General features: G+C 35.6%; 1 protein-coding gene across 2 annotated transcripts in view; it reads right to left on the reverse strand.

Moving 5' to 3' along the window:
* Window positions 1-1781: 1781 nt before the first annotated feature.
* The window catches only part of LOC145994371 (uncharacterized), a 947129-nt gene continuing 935229 nt past the window's right edge, over window positions 1782-13681 (reverse strand). For both annotated transcript variants that reach the window (XM_083130485.1, XM_083130492.1), the window contains exon 23: window positions 1782-9716. In XM_083130485.1, the coding sequence (XP_082986611.1) occupies window positions 8563-9716 (1154 nt within the window). In that variant the 3' untranslated portion in view covers window positions 1782-8562. The remainder of the gene's footprint in view (window positions 9717-13681) is intronic.

The raw sequence follows: 13681 nt of genomic DNA on the forward strand, positions 1-13681 counted from the left end.
AGTAAAAGTCATACCAGGTAACTAGTCAGCAAAGAAATGTAAAGCCACACAACTGGTTTGCAATACACCAAGCCTTTATGATGTATTGGTATAATAAATAGAATTATGATGGATAATGCTAGTGCACACATAATGCATGACCATTTTGATAGTTTTATTGTTGGCAATTATTTGAAGGAGTGCATCATAGATATCTCAACAGAGTTAAGGCATCAAATCTGCTTTCCCACCTTGTGGCACTCAGTGCTTTTAAAGTGAGGCTACTTGTATGTTCATTCAAAACGGTGGGTTGGCATATATTAACTTTCAAGTTTTCAATAGACTTATTTTTTTTCTTCTCTTCAAATTTTGCCGCTTAAACTACTGTGAATATCTACAGGGTGATTCTTATAAAACCGACCTGACAAAATGAGCTGTAATATATAATATACAATGTATTAATGTAATTTACATATGACATACCTTGGATATTGTGTCGCTAATTGTGATCAGAGCATGTGTTGAAAGTTTCCACAGTTTTCAGGAAGACATGCCTCCACCCACATTTGCGTATTTGCTGTCACTCGCCGCAGTGTTCCTCCAGTGATGTTCCGAATTTCAGCCAAATTGTTGTCCTTTAAAGCTTGTAACGTATGTGGTTTGTGTGCACCTTGTCCTTCAGTAAACCCCACAGAAAAAATCCATGCTGGTAAAGTTGGAGGATGTCTTGGGGGCCACAGTCCTTTTGAAATGATGTTAGGGAAGAAGCTCTCAATCAGTTGCATGGATACATTGGACATGTGGCATGTCGCTGAATCCTGTTGAAAATATCCCTGTGTAAGTTCCATATCATCCAACTGCTGCACGAACTTGTCAAAAATACGGCGAATAAGGTGCTGTCCACGGTCGTGTTGAAGAAGATTAGTCCAATAATTCATAAACCAGATATGGCACACCAAACACCCACTTTTTTGGTGTAGCGGTGATTCAGCAATCACATGTGGGTTTTCAGATGCTCAAATCCTAGAATTTTGTGCGTTGACATACCCCGATAGGTGGAACCATGCTTCAAGACTAAACCAGGTGATATCCAAAATTCTGGGATTATCGCACACAAATTCGTAAAACCATAAACAGTACTGTACCCGTTCATATTTCATCTCCAATTCCTAAATACTGATGATCTTGTATGGACGAATCTTCACTTTCTTTGCGACCGGTGACACGTTGAATAAGAATACCGAGTTCCCTGGTTTAGACGTCGTAATGATTTTTTGGGAGACTTCAATAACCTGGCACGTACATTTGCAATAATTTCTTCTGACATTTGCAGGCAATGTTTACCACATTCACTTAAAAGTATCCCTGTTGTTTCCAATTTGTAAACTTGATTTCGCTGCCATCTTGCGGACTCCAAACTTCGTCCTGAATTCCAATTGTTTGTTGGCAATCGATCCAGTCACCCAGTACATGTACACAAGAAACACTCGCTGTTCAACAGTGTATTCCATGACTGTCGCCTGGGCACTGCACCTTGAAGCATAAGTGCTGCCACATTTCTTTATCAATTCCATCTAATCATTCACCTTCATTGTCACAAACAGCTTATTAAATAGACAGTAAAGTAACTTCAAATGAGAAAAATACACACATAATCAGGAAGCAAGCAGTGTACAATTGCATCAAGGATAATGTGTGATCACACAGTTTTGGGAGACAAACTTTAAAAACTTTGTAACCACAAATAAAATACATCAAAATTAGTCTTTTAAATATATTTTATGCAAATACGTTTGGAAATCTTGTCAGGACTTTTGAGTACAAAACATTTGTTAGATAAAATACAGAAAAACTTCCATTTTTATAATAGAAGTTTTAACCTTAATGTAACAAAAACAAGGACACTACAGTGATACTTTTTCTGCTGTGAACAGCATGTGAATAACCAAATTCCTTGTGTTGAACAGTGTTTTCCCAACTTTTGCATGGAGTAAGCACCTATAACTTTTCATATTTAGTGTAGCTTATGAATTTTTAAAAGAATTTAATGAGAGAATTGCATCATAAATTATTTTATTTATCACAGATTTTAATGTTTGCCATAACTGTCAAAAAGAGGTACCTTACAAAAACCCAAAATAAGGTGACAGAGTATTCAGGATTGTATTTAATAACATTTGCACTATACATCAACATGTATCAGAGCTGAAGTAATAAAATTATTAATACAAATTCTTTTTGAAACAAACCAAGAGAGATTGATGTTATATGTAACTCAGGATAAACATTACAATGCTCTCTTTAATTTCTAAAGATATTGGAGATTTGCTGCAGTAATGAGGATATTAAAGCAGCTTGTCATTTATCAAAGACATCTATTAGAACTAATGAGAATTCAGAATTTGCTTAGTCCTATCCACTGGCATTGCTAATTAAATTAGAACTAGCACATTGCTGTTGGAGCTGTCCTGAATAGCATTTCCAGAGGTAGAGTATTGCAATAGCCCGTTAAAGAGTTATCATGATGTCATCATTAACATAATGCATATTGACAAATTTAGTGCCCCCTTACGGTTTGGCTGGACCTTTGGCCAATGCCAGCAAGGTCATTTTTGAAATTTCCTTTCATTTTGAAAAAACACTACGATATTCCAAAATCTGAAATATTACAACCGAATAGAATGCTTTCTAGGTTATTTATGTGAATGTTTGTGTGGTTTACTTTCTGCAGTCTAGATATTCACAAAAATTTGGTGGCTATGTAATGCTATTAAATTATTGTGAATAGACCACAGCGAAAGTTAACCATAGATAGATTCATATGAGTCCCTAGAAAGAATTCTAAGCAGATGTAATTTTCAAAATTTTGGATTTCATAATGTTTTTTGAAAAGGAGATGGAATTTAAAAAATGGCTTCACTGGCATCAGCCACAGATCCATCCAAGCCCTGATATAAAAGTATCATCAGCAAATGCAAACTAGATAAATACTCAATGCAGTGGAATGCTCACAGCCCTGGTGCATTTATTCTTCTTAGTTGAGAGTAAGAGATTGCCCAACTCAGTTCATTACCTCTATTTGGATTCCTCTTGGCAATAAGCAAGCAATCAAATCGTACCAGGCAATAAGAACAACAAAAATCTATGGCACACAGTACCTAGAGCATGGCAACAATGTAGTCCAGTGGTTCTGAAACTTTATCATTTCACGGCACCCTTAGTGTTTCAAGATTTTTTTTCGTGACGCCCAAGTCAGAATGCGGGCGTATCTAACACTTGCAATGCTAAATTAGCATGCTTAAGTTAAACAATAAACCCGTATTTAAAATTCAGAAACATTTTATGTGTAAATAGTACTAAATAAGCACATATTTGGAATAAGTGTCCTTTCAGTGAAAATAGTCTAACATCTCGCAGCACCCCTTAAGCCAGTCGCGGCGCACACTTTGGAAACCACTGATGTAGTCTTATGTTTTATATGTAATTTCAAACAACTGATCATACAGGCTAGCACATTGTTTTACTCCACAGGCAAATACTTTGGCATTGGTCACAAAAAACTTGTGATGCAAGCTACACTCAGCTCCTACTAGTGGCTATACAGGGTTTGGCAAAAAGATCTGATGGTGTGCAAGTAAAAATAACGAACGTATTACACAACATTTGTACATAGTTATATATTCAACAGATTGGGGTACATGTGCCATTTAACAGGTAGTAAAAAAATCTTTACAACAAAAGCTTAGGTTTTGAAGATGTCATCCAAGTGGTGTCCATTTCTCACCATGTACTCTTCAAGTCTCCTGCCGAAGCTGTCAAAAACACACCCCAACATTTGCTTTGGTATGGCAGCTGATCAAGCCATGCCCCTTCCCCCAGACACGTCCTCGCATTGCTACGCACTAATGAAAACTGGCAGATCGTTTTGCTGCATGCATGGCGAGAACTGGACACCACTTGGAGGACCGTCATCTTCAAAACCCAAGCCTTGTTGTACAGATTTTTTTTTACTGCCTGTTAAATGGCACATGTACTCCAATCTGTTGAATACATAACCATGTACAAATGTTGTGTAATACGTTCGTTATATTTACTTGCAAACCATCAGATCTTTTTGCCGCACCCTGTACTATGAATGGTTGTAATGAAGTGAAAACTTCCGCCAGGAATCGAACTTGGATCTTTGTCATGAAATTACTTGAGCTGTGCGAGAACTTCAGGCTTTCCACAGCTTGTATCTTAGTGTAAGGGCCAGTTGTTGGTATTAAGTATCCTGAGGTCTGCATATTTCTGGCTGAAAACAGCATATGATGCAGCTGCGTACTCCAAAATGCTGTAAATAAGGAATGATCCTTGGCAGTAGGAATGTAAACAGTTATGCAATGTAAAGGTTTTAGGCCACAAATAGCAGTAAACGGAATATAAAATGTGAAAAAAATAATTTAAAATCTGATATTTTTTTTATTTGGTTAGAACCCTCCACTTGCTTAGAAACCTACATTGCTTGAGTAGTTTCTATTCATGTGTGACTTCATATTATTTACCAAGCTATTGCAGATAATGCTAAACCACTATGAACCACAAATATACCAACTTCAGGAAACTGATTATACTGCAGGACACGAAAATGTGAGGCTCACGGTCATGCATAGCCAGGTTGGGCAAGGCACACAGCGATGTCTGTTGAACTGTGAAAACTAAGGGCTCATGCTCCCGAGTCAATGCTTGCAGTGTTGCCATGTTCCATGTACACCGTTACTCCGCTGAATAAAATCTGTTTCGCAATGTGAATTGACAATGATGGTGCATTTTAAAAACAGATACAAAGAGCTTCAAAACAAGCCCAATATTGTATTTATAGGGCTACCCAATACTAAGAAAAAGTTGTTTCGCAAAATAAGAAGAAATCTGTTTTTTTTGACAAATTTTCAAAACTTGAGCAATCATTTGCAAAAGTACAAACTAACGGCCCTTTTTTTTTTTGTTCTCACAATAAAAAATACAAGGCCTACTCGAAAAAATTTTGGTTACCATAGATTAACGCAGAATTTAATAAGCTAAATTTTGATGTAATTCTTATTTTATGTAGGTCTACTGATTAATTTTTAATTGCAGTGTAAACTATAGTATCTGTAATTTTTAATCCGATAGTAGTAAGAGCTGCTGATATTAAATTTCAAGATGGCTACAATTTTGCACACATCAAATGCCACAAATACACCATTACTTAGCACAGCTGTCTGTGCGAGTGCAGCATTAGTACATCTCCATTAGCAAATTGATAGTGAGAGAATACATTCCGCAAGGAGTTGGGGGTAAAGACAGAAGGGAAGATATTGATGGAAAGGGGTGGAGGAGGGTAAGAACAAAAGATAAGTATTAGAATAGAACACAGTGGAGAGAGGTAAAGGTGGAATGTCAGAAGATGGAAAGGTTTAACCAGGGCCAGACTTAGGGAGGCACAACCCTGTCACTCCCTGCTTCAGGAGGGGCATGTCAGGCAAAAATAATTGTGTTCTGTTTATTGTGAGTTATAAAATGCCGTTGCTTCCAATTAAATAACTAATTTGATTTTACATGACTTCAATGATTGTTTTGACACACAAATATATTAAAAATTGCTGAAATCAATTCTAAATCCCCGATAAGCCGGACAAGCAAAAGGTAAAAAAGAAGCAGAATGCAAGATTTTAAATGTGGCTAGAAGTCAACAAGAGAACTTCCCAAAGGAAAGGCAGTCAACCACTGATTCAATTCTGTTCCCGTAGACTTTGAACTGTACTGTATAGTGTATTTAGGCCTGTGTCCTTTAAATACACCATAATAAACGTGTTTTGTTGTTATAAACAGAGTTTTAATGCACTTTCTACTGTTCTTTTAGGTTATTTCAGTTAATCCGGACTTTCGTTAAACCAGTCAACTTATTCCCCATTAGTCCGGATTAACGAGATTTTACTGTAGTACATAACAATGTTTTTTAATTATTTCAAACAAAACTAGTTAACTTGCAGTGATTGTTTAATTATAGAGAATTTAATTGTTGGATGTGACTAAATATTGCCACTTTGAAACTTAGTTTGATATTGAACACACCCAGTTTTGTAATTAATTGATTGATTGAGTTGTTGCTTTAAGTCCACTTTATGCACAGGAAGGCTAATTGGGACTGGACTTACAGTTTAAAGTGGGATCCGAACCACTATGTGCCTCCACCGGGAGTTTTGTAATTAAATATAACTAACATCACACCAGTAGGACATCAGAAATGAAAATAAAACATTAATTTAGAAACTGCCTTCAACATGTTCTGCATATTGCTTTCTCTTGGGTAATAGTACGGAATATATAAATTTTAATTAACTGTAATAATATATTTCATTATGTAGGACACCTCTACTTCAGACTAAGAAAAAAAAAACTCTGAAAAAAGTCTGTTCTAGGCTCTGGGTTTAAGTTCCATACCGACCTAGCCAGAAGTTGGAATCTACAAAGGATAATGATTATGACTATGTTAGCTGAATATTGTTACATTCATTACGGATGGAATTTACTGCAAAATTAATCCTCGACGGCTTAACTTTTGCAATAATCCTAAACATAAGAACCATCAATGTAGAGAAACAGTTTGGAAAACACTGAAATCATGCCTCAAAACACCATCTTTATCCAATGACTGGTGTATACAACTTGGAGGGAATGAAAATACAATAGTAACAGACAATTTACAAAATACAATAAAAGCTTCAAACATCTTCAAGCAATTCTACGTCAAACACAGGGCATACAAATTCCAAGTACTGTTCTCCGTTCCAAGTACAAAAAATGTTCATATTGGTACATACATGAGTATCATTGAGCAATTACAATAAATGAGTGTATAATGCACTTAATACTTACACAGTGAACAACTTATAAGAAAAAATACTGAATAAGTTTTGTAAACCCTGGTCTTGTAACATTAGCGTAAACAACAACAACAAAAAAATCCATATGCATTGTGATAGAGATGTTGACAGCAATTTTTATAACCATTCAAATATCTGTAGTTTATTATCGACATGAATATACAGTTTGCATTACTCCTGTGATATGGCTATTTCTGCAAACCTTTCACGTATCTAACCCTGAAAATGTGGCTGGGATTGGCACATTCAAATTATTGTGATAACTTACAAATTGTGCGAGACTGCTGTTGAGGTATTTTTTAAATACAGGTATGTATGTATTCAGGTAAGACATGGTATATTTTGTATTTTAAGGAACAGCTAAAGCCATTGCAAGAAACTAAACACAATGGGCAAGTATACATTTAATGCAAAAAATACAATTCAATCTTTCTCATCAAATTTAATAACTTATGACATGACTTGCTGACATCATCTTAAAGAAAATGTTAACATAAAACTTGCATGACATAAAAAACAGCATAAAGTTGTTTCATGCAAAAGCTTTAGGTAAGTTTCAAAACGTTTGAAACAACATAGGAACTTTATTTATAAGGTAACTTTCTTCAGAGATATCACAATTTTAATAACTGTTCTCCCATCCATTTTTTTAAAATCATCTGATATGACTATGAGTTAGTACTTTTCTGAACTGAAAAGTAACTTCTATTTATCTTTTTAAATCAACACTTGTACTTCTGCATTTACAAAAACACAAACCTAGCATTTTTTGCCCACTAAACTTACACAATACTAAGTTATTAAAAAGAAAGATTATTGCTGTCAACATCACAATACAACATAAATCATGACTGCTTCCTTCTACAAAAAACATATGTTTTCTCTGTAATATGGCACAGAACCTTGGCAGTGTGCTACACACAATAAAAATAATGATTATGATATGTACAGCTGACTTGAAGAAGAATTAAACAAAAACAAATACAACTAGACAACAACTGATACAGAATATGTTAAATGCATTCTGTACTCGTAACATGAAAAACATTTCATAAATATCATTTAACCTATGATTTCCACAAATAATCATAGCTAAGTACACAAGTTTCTTGTGTATTGTTTCTCAATACAAATATATATATATATATATCATGAACAAGAAAAACTATATAGTATTCTTAATTTAAAAATTTTCCATATATAAATTTAATTGACTCAGCATTTGTTTCGTTAACAACAGTTTCACTCTGTGAGTATGGAATGTATAAAAATTAAATAATCACAATTTCATTTGGAAGTTACAAAACTATTTTTGTCATATAAAAATATCAACTTAATGATCATTTACCTACGTCATGATCTTCTACATATTCATGAAATTGATGAAGAAATGGCCAATGACATCCACAACTTTGGAAAATTCATTTCCCTGTTTGTGAAAAATAGATTGAAGTCAGAATACAAAATCTTGAACCGCTGTGGAATCACCTCAAACACACATTTTTTTTTATCTTTATATAAATCCACTCTTCCATTATTTACTCCACACATATACACACATACATTCACACACAAAAAAGTTTATTAATATCCATCTGCTTATCTACAATGTCTTGCACTGTCGCATCAAAAGAGCTTTTGATGCCTTTTTTTGCACTGGAAGAAACTACTATGGTTTTTAAGGCTGAGTAGAAGAATTTTTAGGTGAATCAATGAGAACAACACTGTCTTCCTCCCGTATCTGTACTTTCAGTCCAGTTTTCTTCTTTTTCACAGGCACAGCACTTCCATTTTTGGGTGACTGTGGACTTTGGTTCAACAAGTAGTCCAGGTCATGAGAGATTCTGTCCAAAATTCCTTCCATATTATCCATGGTGGCTGGCTTTTCCCTTCCTTCGGGCTGTTTCCTCTCCATTGCACTACTGGTTTTTGGATCCCACACCACAGAAGCACACTGCGGCACCTCTTCTGCTGACGAGACCTTTGTTTCGAGACTAGTAGAACCATCTTCTTCCGGCACATTGTTAGAAGACACTGTGGTGAATTCCCGTGGAATGGGATTCAGGTCTGAGGTACTACATGAAGGACCGGCAATTTCCATATGAGCCGGTTCCAGTCTGGTTGGTTCGACGTCCACGCTGCATGTCAGGGTGGCTGGCGTGGATACCGAGATGCTGGCTTCTTGCACTTCGTCGCTTCTAAGCTGGGGTACCAATTCGACACAGGCTCTAATTACCACTTCCGGAGAATCACGAATGTAACATCGTCCAGGCTCAGGCTTCAGAATTTCGGCACTGTCTCTTGTGATGTAACCACGTTTCAGCTTCAGTTTTTCCAAGGCATCACTTAATCTATGCCTCTCTACATTTTCGTCTGGTTCCACGTACTGAGAAAATACCTGCATTGCACTTGCGTTGGCGTAGTCGTGCATCTTGGCTTCAGACTTGCCTTTCCGATATTTCTTTGGGCTGCTGTCGTAACTTTCCAAGTTCACATTTTCTTTACCCGACGATCTTGTTGACCCTCTACTGCTGTTTGTCCAGGTCCTCTCTCGAAAGCTTTTGTCGTCTGTGGACGAACCATCCATGCTTCGGATGTAGGTTTCCTTGGTTCCAGGTGCCTCCGAGGAGTGAGTACTGGTTGGTGATCTCACCATGCGAATCCTTGAAGATTTTGTTAGAAGGCCTTCCACTTCCTTGTCCCCTAAATCGTCTTCGGCCTCAGAGAAAGTTGAAACTGGATTCATTCGAACCTGAGCTCTTCTGTCTGTTGCACTTGTTGTCTGACTTTCACTGTCTCCATCGGCACTCATTCCATCGTGTTTAGTAAAAGCTGAGAAGATAAAATAGAACAAAACTGGTTTTAATTTTCATACAAAACAAAGATATCTCTCTTACTACACACATACCAACTTTACTACCAATAATTGAGACCTTTTTAGTGAGGAAAGGCAATGCAGTAGAACTATAACAATCACACAAAAAACACTCGGTGATTATCAGGTGGGAATTTTTATCTAGATGTCCGCATGTAAATGACCCTGGAGGAGGATACGGCAGCTGGAACATTGTGTTTATCACATCTTGTGTACTACTGCATTGATCGAGAAAATGCGCATCCCTACATCCGTATGTACCTTCATGGCATGGAGGTTCTTTACAAGAATTATGAAAAACAGGAAATTAGGAGAGCATTGCTAATAGAAAGTCAATCAGACCTGTGCCCCTTGAGGTATGAACCCATAAAAACCTACAAAAATATCGTTGATGATTTTTCAGATTTTGCAGGAATTTCGATTTTGTCCTTGCAGACTGAATGGGTGGCTTGGTAATTTTGGTTTTATAACCATTGATGCAAGGCTACCAAACATTCTGACTTAGTCGGGACAGTTCATTCCTTTTAATCCATGTCCAGACTTCTTTTGTCTCTGAATCTACCTCAGACACTACTTGCTATGAAGGGAGTCTCTTACACCACTCTAGACATTATACTGGTTATGTAGGGCATTCTGTAGACTACTGTGTACATTGTTAAAATTCTTTATACTTTTTTTTTACGAGTCAAAAACAGTTGTTTAACGCTGAACAAAAAATTAGGAATGCCTTAATTAATGAATGGTTTCTTCCATTACCATGTCATTAATGTTTGACATTAATTTTCATAGGGAGGAATTTTGTAGAACTCTTTACATTATGCAACAATTTAGCTCTCTACTTGCACCACAAAGTCTGTGGATCCTTTCACTGACATTGAGCAGGAGGATAAAAAAAAAAACTTTATTTTTTTATCTCAAACCTTAGGGTTTTTCTGCAACTGACGTCTAATCTGCCAGTCACAGAATGGCTTAGAATTATTGAATATAATGTAAATAGGAAAATCTACTTCACAGCATAAGAGTTGCTAGATTTTTTTTGTCAAAAATTTGCCTGAAGTACTTTTAGCTGATACTGTTAATTTTCCAAAATATTCAGGAAATTAAGTAGAATATTATTTAAGAGATTCTGTCAATCGGAATTTATTTTACTACAACTTTTCTTCTTTACTACTTTTAACCCTTTCGGCACGTATGGATATAATTGGAAAGTTCACAGCCAACGTATGATTTTTGACCCTTTTGTGAAAATTAATTGCTATAGACATGAAATTTTGTACACCGACTCAAAATCCTAAGGGATAGAAGTTATCGTACAGAAACGTTATGTATAGTTCCTCAAACGTCAGTGTTGCCATCCGAAAATATATTTCAAAATCTAAAAAAAAAAAATTAAAAAAAAAAAATTGTTCCTACATATCTCTTTTATTTTTCCAAGTATCCAGTAGATTATGGATATTCATTATAGTAAAGTAACATTTTTATTTATTATTTATGAATTACTATTTATTATTAAGTACGATTACATTGACATCGGACACGTTATGCGGTTTCAACATCACGAGAAATAGTAAATTTACCATTCATCTGGGAAAGGAAAGATGGCATGAAGCATACATGAAATAAAGTTGACATTGACATACAAATATATCTTCAGACTCTCAATTTTGTGTTTGAATACAAAATAATTGACAAAAGAGTATGAAATTTTCTTCAAGCATCAGTGTTGCCATCTCATAATAAAAATTACTAAAAATTTTCATTATCATTTATTTTTTTAAAAATATTCAACCAATGATACATATTCATCCAAATAAGGTAATTTTTTATATTTTCGTCAGTGTTGCAAACCAAAAACAAATACAATATGAGTAAGAAATGTAAAAATCAGCTCATCATAAAAACAAATATGTGGTATTAAGAAATGAGGAGTTCAGTTTACTACGGCATCCAAACATATGCTACGTTATAGTTTTGGAAGTCTTGATAACGTGAAATCAAAAGAAGTTCACTTTCGTGTGATAGTCTTCAAAGCATCCTATGAGGCACAAAGGAACTAGTACTTAGGTAAATGATTTCTGAAATTTCAGAAGAAGAGATGTAAATAGTGTAAATTGACAAAATATTATGTTGGTAAATAATGGTACCATAGTGTATGAAGTTTCTGATGTCTAATGTAAGTGTCTAGATGTTTGATGTATATTGTGAAAGGTGGTGTATATGTGAATGGGTTCAGCCCTTGTTGGATGCCATTAGGTGGCATACACTTACAGCTGATTAGTTTTAGCTGTTTTTTTGTTGTTGTTTTTAATGAAAATCACGCTAGATGTCTCTCTTGCAGAATACCTTTGCTTTGAATCGATCAAATTGCATTTTTACACATATATCCGTCGGGAACAACCTGGGACAGCATTGTCGGCCATTGTGCAAACTCAACAAAAAGCACAGAACAGGCGTCACTCGTAAAGAAATAAGAGAAACAAAGACACCACACTGGTGGTGCACCTACTGGTCAAGTTATGTATTAAAACATCCAAGCTTTTCAGCTAAACAATCGCCGAGGCACATAGAAACAAGCAAGAATTTTCATAAACACTCAAAAACGAAGAACGTATATATATGTTATCCACGATTTGAGCGCAAAAGGGGAAAACGTATATATACGTTCTCCGCGCCGAAAGGTTTAATTGTCTTGAACGTAAATGCACAGGGGTGGGGCCATACAAAACAGACAACCTTCACAGTGTGTAGAGGACATCAAGGTGAATTTTTTTTTCTTGTTAACGTTTTGCTTGTGCAGACTTAGTTTCAGTGCTACAAGCTGTTTAATAACAACATTTTCTATACAATAGCTTCTTGGTTGCCACTGGTATTTATTTTTACTGTCGGATGAGATTTTAAAAGCGAAAATGCCATAGAAATCATATTATGCTAGCAGACACACTGCCAGGATGAATCACTTGTCTTAGCCTTTCCGTTCAAATAATTCATTTACAAGGTTTCCAGCGATTTGAGTACCCTGGACCACCTGTAGAAGTTATAGAAACTAGGCTAGGAGTGAGAAGCCCATTTTATAACACAGGAAAATTTTGAAAAGCGTTCAAAACCTGCATAAGTAAGATAAATTAAATGACTTTTTGGTTGCCAGGATTGGGAACCTAAAATATATTTCGTTTTTTCTTACCTACAAGCTTCCCTTTGGGGTAATGTTGAGTATAATAATGTTCTTTCATTTATTTTCAACAGTGTTCAAGAAACTTTATTCATTTGATAAACTTGCAAAGTTTAAGTGTGACACTTATTTAATGGGAAGTTAAATCACAACACAATCTGAAAAGTTATTTTAAAATATCTGGAAAATGCAGGGACTTTGATTTTGCAAAGTGGGTATGAACCCTCGTCTATCACTGCACACATGTTGCTTATTGTAGACTATTTCAAAATATTTCATAAGATCTGTAAGAGAGATTTACACTGCACAGATTGCTATAGCCTATCTGTATCATATTACAGTCATTTTCGCTCTCTTTGACACAAGTAAATGTCAATATCAACCATGAATTTTTGTCATGTGGTTGCATACATACAGGTTAGAAAGTGACGTTGTTCGAGGATTCGTAGCATTGAAATGAGCTGAATCGTGATTTATATTGTCTATAAACATACAGAAGTCAACAAAATATTATAGAGCATCAAAATGTGTGGAACGAAATGTGTGTACAGTAATTTATCTACACCTCTACACACCCTACCCCATAATACACACACGCACATATACATATACATAGACAGATTACCATCCAGGAAATTTCTGATGCAGTGCACATGTCTTATGGGTCAGCACATGCAATGATTGAGAGTTTGGGATACCATTAAGTCTGAGCTAAGTCTGTGCTTCGTGGCATAAGATTCGATGACCTACAGG

This window comes from Lepisma saccharinum, chromosome 1 (assembly GCF_977018435.1).
Source record: "Lepisma saccharinum chromosome 1, izLepSacc3.1, whole genome shotgun sequence".
NCBI lineage: Eukaryota > Metazoa > Arthropoda > Insecta > Zygentoma > Lepismatidae > Lepisma > Lepisma saccharinum.